This window comes from Drosophila mauritiana, unplaced genomic scaffold (genome assembly GCF_004382145.1).
Source record: "Drosophila mauritiana strain mau12 unplaced genomic scaffold, ASM438214v1 Y_34, whole genome shotgun sequence".
NCBI lineage: Eukaryota > Metazoa > Arthropoda > Insecta > Diptera > Drosophilidae > Drosophila > Drosophila mauritiana.
The window spans coordinates 98,155-114,008 of NW_022881580.1; the positions used below are offsets into that span (position 1 = coordinate 98,155).

Consider the following 15,854-nt stretch of genomic DNA (forward strand, 5'->3'; position numbering starts at 1 on the left):
AATAAATATTAGAGTCAAGATTACAGATAATAGGATAAAGTCTATTATAGTCAGAACATAATACTCTGATAGGGTCACGCAACTCATAGTTAGATCTACAATGATTTAAGATAAGGGGTATATAGTTTCTAGTGAGTCTACTTGAAACAGAGAAGTTAAGCCGACTAACCAAGTCGGCACTCTCAACCTCACCACGAATTAACTTACAAGTAAAGACTGTTCCAAGCATCGTTCTACGGTTAGCTAGGGAAGGTAAATTAATTAAAAGTAGTCTACTGGAATAAGGAGAAAATATACGGTTTGCATCACAATTTAGGCGCCGTAAGTCAAAAAGTAAGAAGTTTTTTTAGACCGATTCAATGCGGTCCGAGTGGACTGCGTATTGTGGACTCCAAACAGGTGATCGGTACTCGAGAATCGGACGTACTAACGTAATAAATAAGGTTTTATTCAAGTAAGGAACATAAAATTCCTTAGACCACCTTAGACCACCTTATAAAACCAAGCACACCCCTGGCCCTATTGACAATAGTCGAAATATGTTATTCTGTCCACCCACGTATCGGGTTGACGTGCGTATTGGGTTGACACGATAAAAGGTCATAACTATAAGTTTAATACGTTATCACTGCTCCATATTTGAAAGCTGTCTAGATCATATGGTAAGACGAAATGGCGCGAAATGTCCTTGTGCTGGAATATTTTAACATCGTTTGCGTACATAAGTACACGCGAATGTTTTATTACCAAGTGGAAGTCGATAATAACCAAGGTGGCTCCCTTGTGGGAAAACGGATGTGACTCAGAAAATACAAGAAAGAGAGTTTTAAAAGAAGACCTGTTGCGTCCTGCCATTCAGATAGCTTGAAATTAAATTTCGAAGATCAACAGGGAAACCTAAAAGATCAATTTTCCTTACTAGAAGGTAATGATCAACAGAGTCAAATGCTTTACTAAAGTCAGTGTAGATGACTTCTGTTTGAAGATTATTTTTTAAACCCTGTATTACTAAAGAATTTAGCTCCAAGAGATTAGTGGTTGTAGATCTGCTTTTAATAAAACCGTGTTGATACGGTGATATGATTGATCTACAAAGGTGCTGCAAATGAGGAGTGAATACATTTTCAAAAAGTTTTGGCATAGCCGACAATTTAGAGATTCCTCTGTAATTGCTTGCATCCAGTTTGCTACCTTTTTTATGAAGAGGAATCACAAAGGACTCCTTCCATATATGAGGGAACTGTGAAGATTTTAAAAATAAGGTAAACAGAGTAGAGGCTTGCACACGGCTTCCGCACATAACCTGAGCACACAGCCAGGGATTCCATCGGGACCTGGCGAATAGATCGGCTTAACACGCTGAAGATCGTTAAGCAGTGAGCTTTCGTTTATAGTTAAATATTTAGAAAGGATGGACTGAGAACCGGTATTTTTAAATTTTGTGTAAAGTCTGGACTTTAAAGGTTGAAGGATATTCAATTTTTTCTTCTGGGGATCACGTATATATATATATCACGGTATATTAAAATCACCTAGAACTACCAATTGGTCCCTGTCAGACTGCTTATTTGAGATGGATTGGATAGCGGACAGATTATTCAGATATTCTGGGAATTCAGAAGACGGTGGAATATACGAGCACGTAATATAAACTGATCTATCGGAAAATGACAGCTTTACGCATAAGAATTCCGAGTTACGGGACTCGTCAAAAAGTAACTCCTCCGATGCGAGGGAAGATCTAACCGCAATTAAGACTCCACATCCCCGTATGGAGGGACGGTAATATCTATATATTTTGTGTACATGACTGGGAAGACTTCGGAGTTAAGTATCTCCGGCTTTAACCAAGTCTCTGTGAACACTATTATATGGGATGCAAAGGAAAGGCTATCACAATACAATTTGGTTAGCATTGTGATAGAAAAGTTTTGTTAGTTTTTTGAAGAAGAGTGCAGTGGTCTGGCCACGCGAGGAAAGTTTAATTCCCACGGGCCCCTTTTTCCTATTTTTCAACTTAGCTTCGAACTTTTTTACCACCATACTATCCGACCAAAAATAACAGGAACATATGGTCGAAAACAGCTCATTAGGGAGAGTTATCTTGAAAGATGATATGCCCCTAGCGTAAGAGATGTTAAGCGGATTGATCCGAATCTTGTTTAGCTGCGGATCCTAGCCACATTTGCGGTTTCGCTGAGATTGTGGAGTCCTGTTGATCATTTGCCCGTGGATGCGGGTCGTTCGCCTTAGGCAGCCTGTCACCAGCGGCAACCACAAGGCAAGCATCGCAACAGTAATTTAGATTTTGACACTTTGCTAGGTCACCACTTGTTCGCCCATTAAAACCTGCCCACTTAATGTGCTCCATTCTATCACATAACCAACAAATCATTTTTGGCTGCTCAGGTTTTATAACCTGGCAGCAATTTATTATTAACATTTATTATTTCCATGTTTCTCTAAAATCAGACTACTGTGCCAAAAAAAAAAAGAAAGATTAAAACTTTCAAGCGAGCAGTTAAAAGAACCGCAAGAGAGCAGTCTGCACGCTCAGAAATTTTAGATTTTGTGTGGGAGAGCGAAAGAGTGAGAGCGAGAGAATAGGTGCACAGTGCAGTTTATGTTAATACAAAAAACAACAACAAACAGCAGTGCGAACACCGCACGAAAAGGAGAGGAAACATAACACAATGACAAAAAATGAAAAATGGGATCTTTAATAATTATTTTTACAATATATGATAATAAAGGAAAATTATTAAAAATATAGGCTTTTTTTTCACGTCCACCCAAAGGTTTTCGATTGGATTCAAGTCGGGTGACTGAGCAGGCCATTTCATTACTCGGATCGATTTCTGCTCAAACCACTTTCGAGCTTTCTTGCTCGTGTTTTTTGGGTCGTTATCCTGTTGAAATGTCCAAACCAATGGCATTTCATCCTCGGCATATTGCAGCATCACATTTTACAGGATATCTGTGTGTAAATGTGCTGATCTATGATGCCTTGAATTCAATGAATCGGATCTACTCCATAGTATGAAAATCACTCCCATACCATGATGTTTGACACCCGGTGCTTTACCGTCTTAAAGATGAAGCGAGGATTATATTCAGTTCGTGGTGGACGCCTAACATAAGACCGAGAGCCTTTCCCACCAAACAACACAATGTTGCTCTCATCTGACCACAATATTCTCCACAGCCCAGTTCTGGCGTATCTTGGCATATTCGATTCGCTTTGCCACATGCTTCACAGTCAAAAGCGGGACTTTTCTGGGACTGCACGTATTAAGGTTGTTTTGTCTTAAGCGTTTGTGAACGGTTTCCACGCTTGCAGCTATCTGAAGCTCCGTCTCAGTTCCGTCGCCGGCTTAAAAGGCTCCTTCTTGCTTTGCCGAACCAAGCGCTTGATCTCCTCGTTGGACATTGACGGCTTTCTTCCACTGTTTTCGTTCTTTTCGACAAACAGCAGTGCGTTGCGGATCATTTTGTTTGAAAACCCAACAATGCGACCAATTTCAGCGTATTTTTTACTTTCAGAGATCATGTTTTTAATCAAATTCCTTTTTTCGACGGTACAATGTGTGCCGCGACCCATGACTAGAGAATTTTTGTCTTCGTTTGGAACAAGTTCAATTAAAACCTTGAATGCAACTCCTTTTTTCAAAATTTGACGAATTATTAAGAGAATTGAATTAAGAGAGTAAAAATTTCTTGCTCAGAGAGACAACATATGGTACTTACTATTCATGCAATCTTACTTTAAAAAAAATAAACATTCAATACCTTTTTCAGGAACTAGAAAAGCTTGAGAATCTAGAGACAAAGACGCAGCGAAAGTTTGTTGACCCATTTTGACACACCCGCTCTAACAAAACGCACAAAACTGCCACGCACTTTCGAACCAATTTTCGAAATTTTTTTCATAATTTTATTAGTTTTGTAAATTTCTATCGATATGCCATAAAACTTTTTGACACGGCCTCTCTACCCCTGAAGCCGCCAAACCGATCAAGCCCACACTTTGGAACAATTTTTAAATTTTTTCTCATTTTATTCCCCAATATCTATCGATATCCCAGAAAAATTATGAAATTTCGAGTTCGAATTCATACTAGATGAGTAACGGGTATCTGATAGGCGGGGAACTCGACTATAGCATTGTGGATTTAGGTGTTAGTTTGGGTGCGGTCTAGAGATCATGTATTATGATGAAGTGGGAATAGATTTGAGGAGTCTAGCATTCATGACAGATAATGTGTTAATATGTTGTTGTTTATTTTGTTTATGTGTCCCATTCTGGATTTTGCAATTTCTTCTACCACTGATGGTAAGTTAAGGTGACAAGACTTAAATGTGAACAACATTTCAAAACATTTTTAAAAAATGGGGGTTTTATTTTTGGGCGCTTTGTGGGCGTTAGAGAGGGCAAATCAATAGAAATGTACAAAACTAATGAAAATAAGAGAAACAAACTTTAGCTGCGAAGACAAGTCTCTGGAAGCTGCATGCCGTATCCCAACATTCCAGCTTTTATAGTTCCTGAGAGCGAGATGTGCGTTCGGACAGTGTATGTAATTTGTAAAAGCAGTTTCACAATAGAATACTAGAAAAACCGTACCATAAAACTGTGCTTAAAATTTATTAAAATAAACGATTTTTTATAATATTTCCGATTTGAAAACAAAACTTATACATATATTATTTCATTGCTCACCGTCACATAGCCAAGTAAACAGGTTATTTATATAGCTGTCACTTTAATTTGTATTTATTATTTTTTCACTTGGATAATAACCCGGCGACGGCTAAATCGTAGAACTGTAAGTAGGAGTAAGTAATCTCCAAATGGTTCTTTCGATTCCAGTACCAAATGTTCGAAAAGTACTTGGACGAAATCATAGCATCGCTGCTTAGCTGGAAGATCGATAGAAAAATGATGGTCCCTGAATCAGATATAGTAAAATTATTAAAGCAGGCTCGCCAGGTTCTTATGTCAGAACCAATGCTGTTACCTGTGGAGGCTCCTGTCAACGTGCTTGGAGACATACATGGCCAGTATAATGACCTCCTACGTTATTTCGAGACATCTGGGCATCCCCCAACAAAGCGTTATTTGATGCTGGGCGACTATGTGGACAGAGGAAAATACTCGGTGGAGACCCTAACGCTCTTGCTGGCATATAAAGTGCGTTATCCGACGAGCATACACTTACTACGAGGAAATCATGAATCAGCGGCTATTAATCGCTATTATGGATTTTACGATGAATGCAAACGGCGTTTTACTATACGCCTATGGCGGATGTTTGTAGATTGCTACGACTGCCTTCCGGTGGCTGCAATCATTAACTCAAAGATTTTCTGTTGCCACGGAGGACTAAGTCCATCTCTACACAATTTGAATGATATTCAACATTTACAAAGACCAGCGGAAGTAGACAGGAACGGACTTCTATGCGACTTGCTTTGGTCGGATCCAGATCCAACTGCCATCGGTTGGGAAAAGAATTCTCGGGGAGTAAGCTTCACCTTTGGGGTTGATATCGTAGAGGCATTTTTATCACGTTTTAGCTTTGATCTGATATGTCGTGCTCATCAAGTTGTTGAAGATGGTTACGAGTTTTTTGCCAAACGTCAACTAATAACTGTTTTCTCGGCCGTTAATTATTGCGGGGAGTTTGATAATGCCGGTGCTATGATGTGTGTGGACGCCGAGCTAAATATAACGCTGGTAGTGATGAAACCTAAGAAACGGATAGCTATTTCAACAAAGCATGTTGTTGAAAAATTGCCTGAATATTTGTAATTTAGTAATGCATTAAGGTATACACAGGTGTGGAACACAAAATATATTTTTGAATCTTAGTCGCAGTTAATTTGTCTTAATATTTTCATATTCCAGCAAAGATACTTTACATATATTACGCTTCCTTCAGCGTGTTACATAGTTTTCAACGAATCCAGTATAGATTCTATTACTCTACGAGTAACGGGTATAACAAGAGTGATTGGTGCATTCTATTCCCCGACTATCAGATAACAGTTACCATATTCTCAGTTAGAAATAGGGAAATAAAATTAGAAAAATATTTTAAAATTTTCAGAAGTGTGGGCGTGACCGCTTTGTAGGTGTAAGGAGGTGGGGTGGTTTTGATATACCGGTAGAAAAATTATCGAAAAATTGTGCAAAAATGTGGGCATGGCAGTTTTAGTCGATTTTATGGCGTTAGAGTGGACGTGGCAAGATTTTTGTGGCAAAAATTATAAGACTAATAAAAATGTGAAAAATACCAACCCACTTTTTGTTGGCGTGGCAGTTTTTTGTGGGCGTTAGAGCATGCGTTTGTATGCGTTGCAGCATTGGTCAACAAACTTGCGCTGTGTCTTAGTCTCTAGAATCTGTATGATCAATCTCAACATCTAAAATTTGTAGTTCTTGAGATCTCGGCGTTCTTACGGCCAGACGAACATGACTAGATCGCATCGGCTATTGATCCTGATCAAGAAAGAATATACTTTATATAGTCGGAAACTCTTCCTTCTGCCTGTTACATACTTTTGACAAATTTACTCCTTTACTCTACGAATAACTGCTATATTTTGAAGGACATTTTTAACAGCAGCAACAAAACAGTACATCAGAAAGTAACGAAAATTATATTCATCTCACTGAAAACCCTATAAATCACTTGCATATTCAAGAAGAGAAGAGAAGAAATAAAATTTATAAAAATTATAAGCCAAGTAGATATATCAAAATATTTTATTAAAACTAAAATCATCATAAAATACACTGAAATGACTCAAAAGATGACTCACATTAGCGTAATTTAGATAATGACAGTGACTTTTCCATTTTTGACAATGCATAACATGAAAATATTAACACAAACAGTAACGTAACTATTTTAAGAAGATTAAAACTTTTCGTCGCTCGAGTGGAGTTGCCTTCAACGGCTACTCCTTGGATCCCGAAGGAGAGGAAAGTACACATTCAGTACACATTATTCTAATCTTATCTTACCGCAGTTTGCCCTCCAAACTCTTGATCGACAATGGACGTTAAGTTTTTCGCGCATTGCGATGGCGGCCATTAGTGTGCCCGCATACATTTATCCAGCAAATCCTAGCACTATCCAGAAATACTGACTACGCCCCGTAAATAACCGATTCACTGAAATCCAGGACTACAAGTTCAGAGACGGATCGCATCATTGTCCTCGATAGGACGTTGTCGTTCACGCGCACCTTGGCGCGCCTGACGACTCCATCAGCTCCATAAACGAATTTACATATTTGGAGTCCGCGCTTTTTAAAAATATCAAACTGGAATAGACCAAAAAAAAATTTAACTGAAAGCTAAATATAATGCGCATTTTAAATAATATAAATGGTTCATTTACATACATCATATTAAGTCAAATGACTTAATAAGTATACTAAATAATTAAAGCAAATACAAAGGAAATTATTATAACTACTGTAATTTGAAACATAAATTTTCCAAAAAGAAGACTGTTGAAAATATGTATGTAATAAGGTCAATGCACTGTGTCTCCCTCTTTTGGTCGCGGTAACCAAAAGCTTTTTTCTCTTATTGTGAGATTCCCTTTAGCATGTAATTCGGCTGCCTGCGTGCAGTAATATTGTACTCAAGATCAGTCACAATAAATATTTGAAGCGAATAGGTTATGGGCCCAGCTCACGCGGACATAAAAGTGAATATTTCTAAACGGATTAGAATATTCGGCATCTTTAAATATTGTGATTCGGAGATTTAATACGAAAAAGTTATCGAAATAAAAATGAGTTCTGTAGTATATACAAACATAATAACAATAATAATAATAATAATGATGATAATATTAATAATAATTATAATATGAATCATAATAATAAGTCAACTAATAAGTAAACTTAGGACCACCCTAATTCCTTAGGTCCACCCTAATCCTAAATATGCGAATTCAGCATGTGCGCTTTTAGGGGTCGCACTCGACTCCCATTGGTTATCGAGTATGAACTTCATAAATACATATTGCAGAATTTGCTAGTGTCAGCACTTGGCTGTCACGAGCGATCTGCCTGTAGACCACACTAAGTTCAGTTATAAATCAGGAATATATCAGGAATGTACACATGCTGAATAAAAACCAAATAAAGATAAAAATGACCGATTGCGTTTTGAAACTTAATTAATTACATAGAAGATGTAATTAACTACATGGCGACCGTGACAGGACCGTCATAAGTGGTAGCAGAAACTAAAGGAAACCGCTTCACTAAACGTGAGAGGATCAGCATGCCCGGCATTCAATGCTTATCCACCGAGACGGCGGCAATTGTGGAGAAACAGCGATCAGAATGAGTAGAGTGTTAGTGTGATGGGTAAAAACAGGGGCGGAGTTCGAAATAAAGCAAAAAAGAGAATAGCACACATAAAGTGGCTATTATATACGAATACTCCAGCGCCCGAATGGTCGAAAGCTCAAAAACTACAAGCTGAGCTAGACCACTGTGTCGAATATCTTAAGAAAAATAAACCCCACCACACCCGCTCTCTCAGAAAAACAAATAAAATCGTTACCTATTAACAAAACTCCAACTCCCCATCCGAAAAGCCTGCCTGCTTATAAGAAAAGCTGCCCGAACGACTGCGAGGGACCACTGTTCACACCACATTGTGAAAATACGTGCAGACATTGCAGCCCCAGCACATAACCCCTAAATGAGGACATCGTCATCAACGTGGTGAACAGCCCGCTCACTACGTCATCGAGGGAGTGTCAGCGTGCCAACCCCGACGACGTCCAGCTGACGCAAGGAGGGTCAGAGTGCCAACACCAGCTACGTCCAGCTGAAGCAAGTAGGAGCTGATAAATAAAATATTTTTTTTTGTTGCCCTGCGTGGCACACCACCCTCTATGCACTGCGCTTCATATTAATATTACACAAAATATTGTAACATTGAGCGGAACTTTTTCTGCCCGATGAGAAGAATGGCCCGTAAAGCCATACACCAATTAGGCAGGAAAATGTAACTGTTTAGCTATTGAGCTTTTCAATAGCTGTTGCGAAAAATAAAGAAAACCGAAGAAAGTTTGTTTATATTACGACACTGTTTATTTTGCGAATTGTTTAAGGCAGCTAAGGCCTAAGCTAAGTCTTTTCCGAAACACGACGAATTGGCAATTGGCGGGGCAGACAGCCGAAATGCAGCGCCCAAGCTTAACGTAGGTAGCTAACAACAACAAACAAGGAATGAGCGCCGTACAGATAAATGCGTGCGAGAACAGCGGTTTGCACTATGGGCATCGCAACTGCTACCACTGACTAATTTGGCTTATAATATTAAGCAATATGAGACTAGTCTACTGCACAGTTTTGGCGGCAGCATGACCCAACATCCTCCCCCCATTGGAAGCTTGGCTTTCAACAGAGTCCTCAAGGGGAAGCAGACACATTACTCCATTATTACTCCAGACGCGGTCCTCAATTCTGCAACTCGAACGACGCCGTCTCTGCCAGGAATCAACTGCATGACTCTCGCCAAAGGCCATCTCAAAGCGTGAGATCCTTCCAAGCGCTCCTTGGGAAGGTCTGCCATTATGTGCTCTATCAGCCGTGGCTTACTCCGAAAACATCTGATGCACCTGTTCACGGCCTTGGTAACCGTCTTCCTCCCCCCAATAGGCCAATATTGGGATCGAATTGCACCCAGAAGAGCTCGAGGTCCGGCATGAATATTGCTTTCATGGTAATGCGAGATAATTGCTAGAGTCACCGGATGGGACCTTGGAAAGATTTTCGGGTGGCGGCCATCAAAGTCCAATGACGAATTCCGAAGGCGACCGCCTACTCTAAGAAGTCCAAATTGATCCAGGAACGGCGAGAGCGATGATATGGGACTAGACGAGGAAACTCTTCCCAGCGTTTTTAGGGACTGCAGGTCCTCCCATAAATGCGCGCGCTGCACCAACCGCAGCATCATATGATTACCCTCTTGAATGTGTGCGACGGTGAGCCCAGGATGACGAATTCCATTACAAAATTTGTAAATGTATGCAAATACTCGTTGCAGTGAGGGGTAAGAATTTGCAAATTTGGATCTAGCAATTACATCCACGTACGGCGACTTTACTTTAAGTTGCAGTTGATTTGCAAACCGAGAGGTGACCAAGTGCAGTTGAGAGCCAGAATCTAACAAGGCCCTCCAGGGAACGAACAGTCCCGATCGATTCTGCACTAGAACGGTTGCAGTGGCTAGCTGCACAAGGTCACTACCGAGATCCTGGGCAATTAGAGTAGAAGAATTCGAAAGCGGGGCAGAAGGCTCAGTGTGGGAGCTTGAAGACACCGGAACACGTGGCTGCGAGGAAGGCCGACCATCTAGATGGAGCAGCGTATGATGCCTGATTCCACAGGTGCGGCAGCGGATCGAGCTGCATTGACGTAGCTGATGACCTGCCTTTAGGCAATTTAGGCATAGTGCTAGTCTCTTTGCCTCGCGCAGACGATCTACTGGCGCTAAGTCTCTAAATTGCTGGCAATAATATATGGCATGCTCTGCACTATGGCAAAGCATGCAACCAAGAGAATTTTGGGTGGTAGCAACTAGCGTCGAACGATTTCTGCCCACCTGAACGCCTGGCGCATAGGTTGCCATGGCGCAATCCACGGCCTCCAAAGTCCTACATCGCTGTTCCAGGAATGCAGCCATCGATTCCCACGACGGAATAAGGTTGGCAAAGACCGGATCCTCCAAGCGCTCCTCCCACTTAGCTTGGCTCGCCGCATCCAGCTTTTGCAGCAGCACTTGCACTATGATGCAGCCAGCGATTTGCTCAGTGGTGCCCAAACCCTTCAACGCACGAATGTGAGCGTTAAACTTGTCCGACAATTTCCGAAGCGATGCCACTGAATCATTCCGTACTACCTTTAAACCCAGAATCTCGGTAATGTGCGCCTGAAAAACGAGACGCCGATTATCAAACCTTTTTTGAAGCAACTCTAGAGCCGCTTCGTAATTGCTGTTTGAAATCTCCAATGATCGGATAGTTTCCAGCGCTGAATCCCTCAAACATGACCGCAGATGTTGAAATTTCTCAATGTTGGAGAGGTCCGGATGGCTGTCGATTATACTCGTGAACACGGAGTAAAAATCAGCCCAGTTTGCATAGCCTCCGCCAAACGATGGCAGCTGCACAGGCGGCAACGGCATCGGCCTCGGCCGCGCCTGCGTTTGAGGACCACTTCACTGGTGGGGCACAACACCTTCCTCAAGCGTTGAGTGCGGCGCGAAATGCACATTGCGTTTGGCTATTTCCGCGCGCACACTAGCCTTGAATTCAACGATGAATTCATCGAAAGACTCGCTCATTTCACTGCCAATTTCGTCGAAGTCCAATTCCTCCAGTTCTGTATGCAGAACATTGAAGGCACTTTGCAGCTCATCAATCTGCTCCAGCCTCACCGTAAGAGTGGGTTCGTCGTATCCGCTTAGCGTCTCATTAGACAGCGACGTTTGTAGCCTCTGCAACCTGCTTAACAGCGCATTGGCTTTGCGCTTTAAAAAGGTCACCCTGTTTTTGTCACCTTCAGCGGGCATAGCAACAAATTGCCTTTAATTCGGTTCAGCGGGAAGATGAGCACAAAATAGATGCCGAAAATGCAAGCGGGGTCAATGCACGTAACGATATATGTAGCAATGTATGTATATATGCAATGCTAGCTCGCATTGACCCCGCTTGCATTTTCGCCACTATCACCGAAATCTCCACTCACTTGTCCAACCGATTGCGATTTAATGTATTTATATTTATTTATAAACGGGATAAGTGCATTAATTAATGCATGCAAATTAACACTATCACGTCGGAGTCACCAATGTTTAGCTATTGAGCTTTTTCAATAGCTGTTGCGAAAAATAAAGAAAACCGAAGAAAGTTTGTTTATATTACGACACTGTTTATTTTGGGAATTGTTTAAGGCAGCTAAGGCCTAAGCTAAGTCTTTTCCGAAACACGACGCATTGGCAATTGGCGAGGCAGACAGCCGAAATGCAGCGCCCAAGCTTAACGTAGGTAGCTAACAACAACAAACAAGGAATGAGCGCCGTACAGATAAATGCGTGCGAGAACAGCGGTTTGCACTATGGGCATCGCAACTGCTACCACTGACTAATTTGGCTTATAATATTAAAGAATATAAGCTTAGTCTACTGCACAGTTTTGGCGGCTGCATGACCCAACATCCTCCCCCCATTGGAAGCTTGGCTTCCAACAGAGTCCTCAAGGGGAAGCAGACACCGCTTGTTCACTGCCCGCCTTATTACTCCAGACGCGGTCCTCAATTCTGCAACTCGAGCGACGCCGTCTCTGCCAGGAATCAACTGCATGACTCTCGCCAAAGGCCATCTCATTGGGGGTAGAGGAGCAACGTCAAGTACTCTTCCTTCCATCGCGACCAAAATATTTGCTGAAGAAAGGAGATGCGCTGCCAAGAGTCAAGCCGATTATAGTTTAGGCCCGTTATATCTGGCTCGTCAAACGACGAAGGCGGACCACCATTGAGAAAATGCGCCGGAGTGAGGACATCCAGATCGGCAGGGTTCTCTGAAATGGGAACTAAAGGTCTGGAGTTAATAACTGCCGAGATGTGGCACACCAGCGTCCTCAGCTCGTCGAAGGTCAGAACCGCCGTACCCACAGCGCGGTAGAAATGATGTTTGGCCGTTTTCACCGCTGCTTCCCAAAGTCCACCGAAATGGGGCGACCGTGGAGGGATGAACCGCCAGTCAATCGTCTCCGAAAGGCAAAAATTATGAACGGAGCCTTGATGCTCGCTGCTGAGAAATAACCTTCGAAGTTCCAGAAGTTCATTTTTGGCTCCGACAAAGTTGGTGGCGTTGTCTGACCAAATTTGCTTCGGCTTCCGCCGGGTGCATATGAACCTCTTGAGTCCGCACAGAAACGCAACTGTCGAGAGATCCTTGGTCAGCTCCAGGTGCACTGCCTTTGTTGAAAACATATAAATACGCAGACGTACCATTTAACCGCGGCCAGAGTGACGATTCGCTAAGCTCAGACGGCAGGAATCCTCTGGATAAGATGTCAGCCGGATTTAACGCTGTTGGAACATACCATAACGCCAAGCCGTGACATCTGTCAGCTCCTGAATGGCAGCAACCCTATTTGCCACAAATATGTTTTCCTTGCTGGCTGAAGAAGGAACGCGTGAAGCTATTAAGGCGCTACCGCAAGGGCGCGCAGGGGCAGTCCTGGCAACAACTTTATCTGACCTTGGCAACAACTTTATCTGACCTACGCACAGCAGCTCATAAAACAGGCTAGCTCTTATTAACTTGTCAACACGCAGAGCTTTATGAAATTCCGGGTCGGCGAGCTGCAGGTTTTCTGGAATCTTCCAGTCCCCAATGTACACATTAGAACTTGGCTGGCGATCCGTGATATTGGGAGCGATAACTGCTGTTATACTCGTTGAGAAGTCCGAAGTGACAGACCGAATCGCAATTCCTACCGAGAATCCATCAGTCGCGAAATTGGAATCCCCGATTCCAGTGACGGAGCCGGACGACCTCGACCTCTTAAGTTGCAGTTGATTTGCAAACCGAGAGGTGACCAAGTGCAGTTGAGAGCCAGAATCTAACAAGGCCCTCCAGGGAACGAACAGTCCCGATCGATTCTGCACTAGAACGGTTGCAGTGGCTAGCTGCACAAGGTCACTACCGAGATCCTGGGCAATTAGAGTAGAAGAATTCGAAAGCGGGGCAGAAGGCTCAGTGTGGGAGCTTGAAGACACCGGAACACGTGGCTGCGAGGAAGGCCGACCATCTAGATGGAGCAGCGTATGATGCCTGATTCCACAGGTGCGGCAGCGGATCGAGCTGCATTGACGTAGCTGATGACCTGCCTTTAGGCAATTTAGGCATAGTGCTAGTCTCTTTGCCTCGCGCAGACGATCTACTGGCGCTAAGTCTCTAAATTGCTGGCAATAATATATGGCATGCTCTGCACTATGGCAAAGCATGCAACCAAGAGAATTTTGGGTGGTAGCAACTAGCGTCGAACGATTTCTGCCCACCTGAACGCCTGGCGCATAGGTTGCCATGGCGCAATCCACGGCCTCCAAAGTCCTACATCGCTGTTCCAGGAATGCAGCCATCGATTCCCACGACGGAATAAGGTTGGCAAAGACCGGATCCTCCAAGCGCTCCTCCCACTTAGCTTGGCTCGCCGCATCCAGCTTTTGCAGCAGCACTTGCACTATGATGCAGCCAGCGATTTGCTCAGTGGTGCCCAAACCCTTCAACGCACGAATGTGAGCGTTAAACTTGTCCGACAATTTCCGAAGCGATGCCACTGAATCATTCCGTACTACCTTTAAACCCAGAATCTCGGTAATGTGCGCCTGAAAAACGAGACGCCGATTATCAAACCTTTTTTGAAGCAACTCTAAAGCCGCTTCGTAATTGCTGTTTGAAATCTCCAATGATCGGATAGTTTCCAGCGCTGAATCCCTCAAACATGACCGCAGATGTTGAGAGATCCGGATGGCTGTCGATTATGCTCGTGAACACGGAGTAAATATCAGCCCAGTTTGCGTAGCCTCCGCCAAACGTTGGCAGCTGCACAGGCGGCAACGGCATCGGCCTCGGCCGCGCCTGCGTTTGAGGACCACTACACTGGTGGGGCACAACACCTTCCGCAAGCGTTGAGTGCGGCGCGAAATGCACATTGCGTTTGGCTATTTCCGCGCGCACACTAGCCTTGAATTCAACGATGAATTCATCGAAAGACTCGCTCATTTCACTGCCAATTTCGTCGAAGTCCAATTCCTCCAGTTCTGTATGCAGAACATTGAAGGCACTTTGCAGCTCATCAATCTGCTCCAGCCTCACCGTAAGAGTCGGTTCGTCGTATCCGCTTAGCGTCTCATTAGACAGCGACGTTTGTAGCCTCTGCAACCTGCTGAACAGCGCATTGGCTTTGCGCTTTAAAAAGGTCACCCTTTTTTTGTCACCTTCAGCGGGCATAGCAACAAATTGCCTTTAATTCGGTTCAGCGGGAAGATGAGCACAAAATAGATGCCGAAAATGCAAGCGGGGTCAATGAACGTAACGATATATGTAGCAATGTATGTATATATGCAATGCTAGCTCGCTTAAACACAGCCACTATCACCGAAATCTCCACTCTCTTGTCCAACCGATTGCGATTTAATGTATTTGTCGGCGCATACTTTTGTAAGCTGGTGGATGTGCTAGAATATTTCATAAGAATAATAATTCCATCAGCTCGGGGAAATCATTGGTATGTCAGCATATTGTATTATGTGTTAGAATATTCCAGAAGTACAGTAATTTCATCATTTCGGGAAATCATTGGTATTTCATCATATTACAATATTGCATACTGCGTTGCTATTGGTCGGCTGTATTTTTGTAGCTTTGGCATCTCCCGTTACAGCGCGGCGGCAGCGTGTGGTCGCTGTCGCCGAGTGTGGTTCGAAGGTTAGCACGGAGAAGAAGTGAGTGACACAAATTAATTGTGTGTAGAACTTCGGTGCGTTCGAAACTCGCTGCGCGAAATGGAGAATAATAATTGTGCTCTGACATCAGAAGTGGGATCTGGCTCGCTGCCTAACACTATAGATGGGCCGTGGCGCGTTTTAATGGAAATACAAAATAAAAACTTGATCGAACTTGTTAAAGCAATACAAACAACGGCATCCGAAACAACAAACAAAAATATTGTGGTGTTACCTAAATTCAACGCGGACCTTGATGGCGCAGACGCAACGGCGTGGTGCTCTACGGCAAATATTAT

General features: G+C 43.0%; 1 protein-coding gene across 1 annotated transcript; it reads left to right on the plus strand.

Annotated features, from left to right (window-relative positions):
• Positions 1–4,785: 4,785 nt before the first annotated feature.
• Positions 4,786–5,865, plus strand: LOC117150137 (serine/threonine-protein phosphatase PP1-like). The gene has a single exon (XM_033316945.1). It carries the CDS (start codon positions 4,877–4,879, stop codon positions 5,810–5,812), a length of 936 nt encoding a protein of 311 aa, XP_033172836.1. The 5' UTR covers positions 4,786–4,876; the 3' UTR covers positions 5,813–5,865.
• The last annotated feature ends 9,989 nt before the right edge of the window (positions 5,866–15,854 follow it).

Bases quoted from the DNA above. Each gene is read 5' to 3' on its own strand.
- LOC117150137 (XM_033316945.1), top strand. From the start codon at position 4,877: ATGTTCGAAAAGTACTTGGACGAAATCATAGCATCGCTGCTTAGCTGG.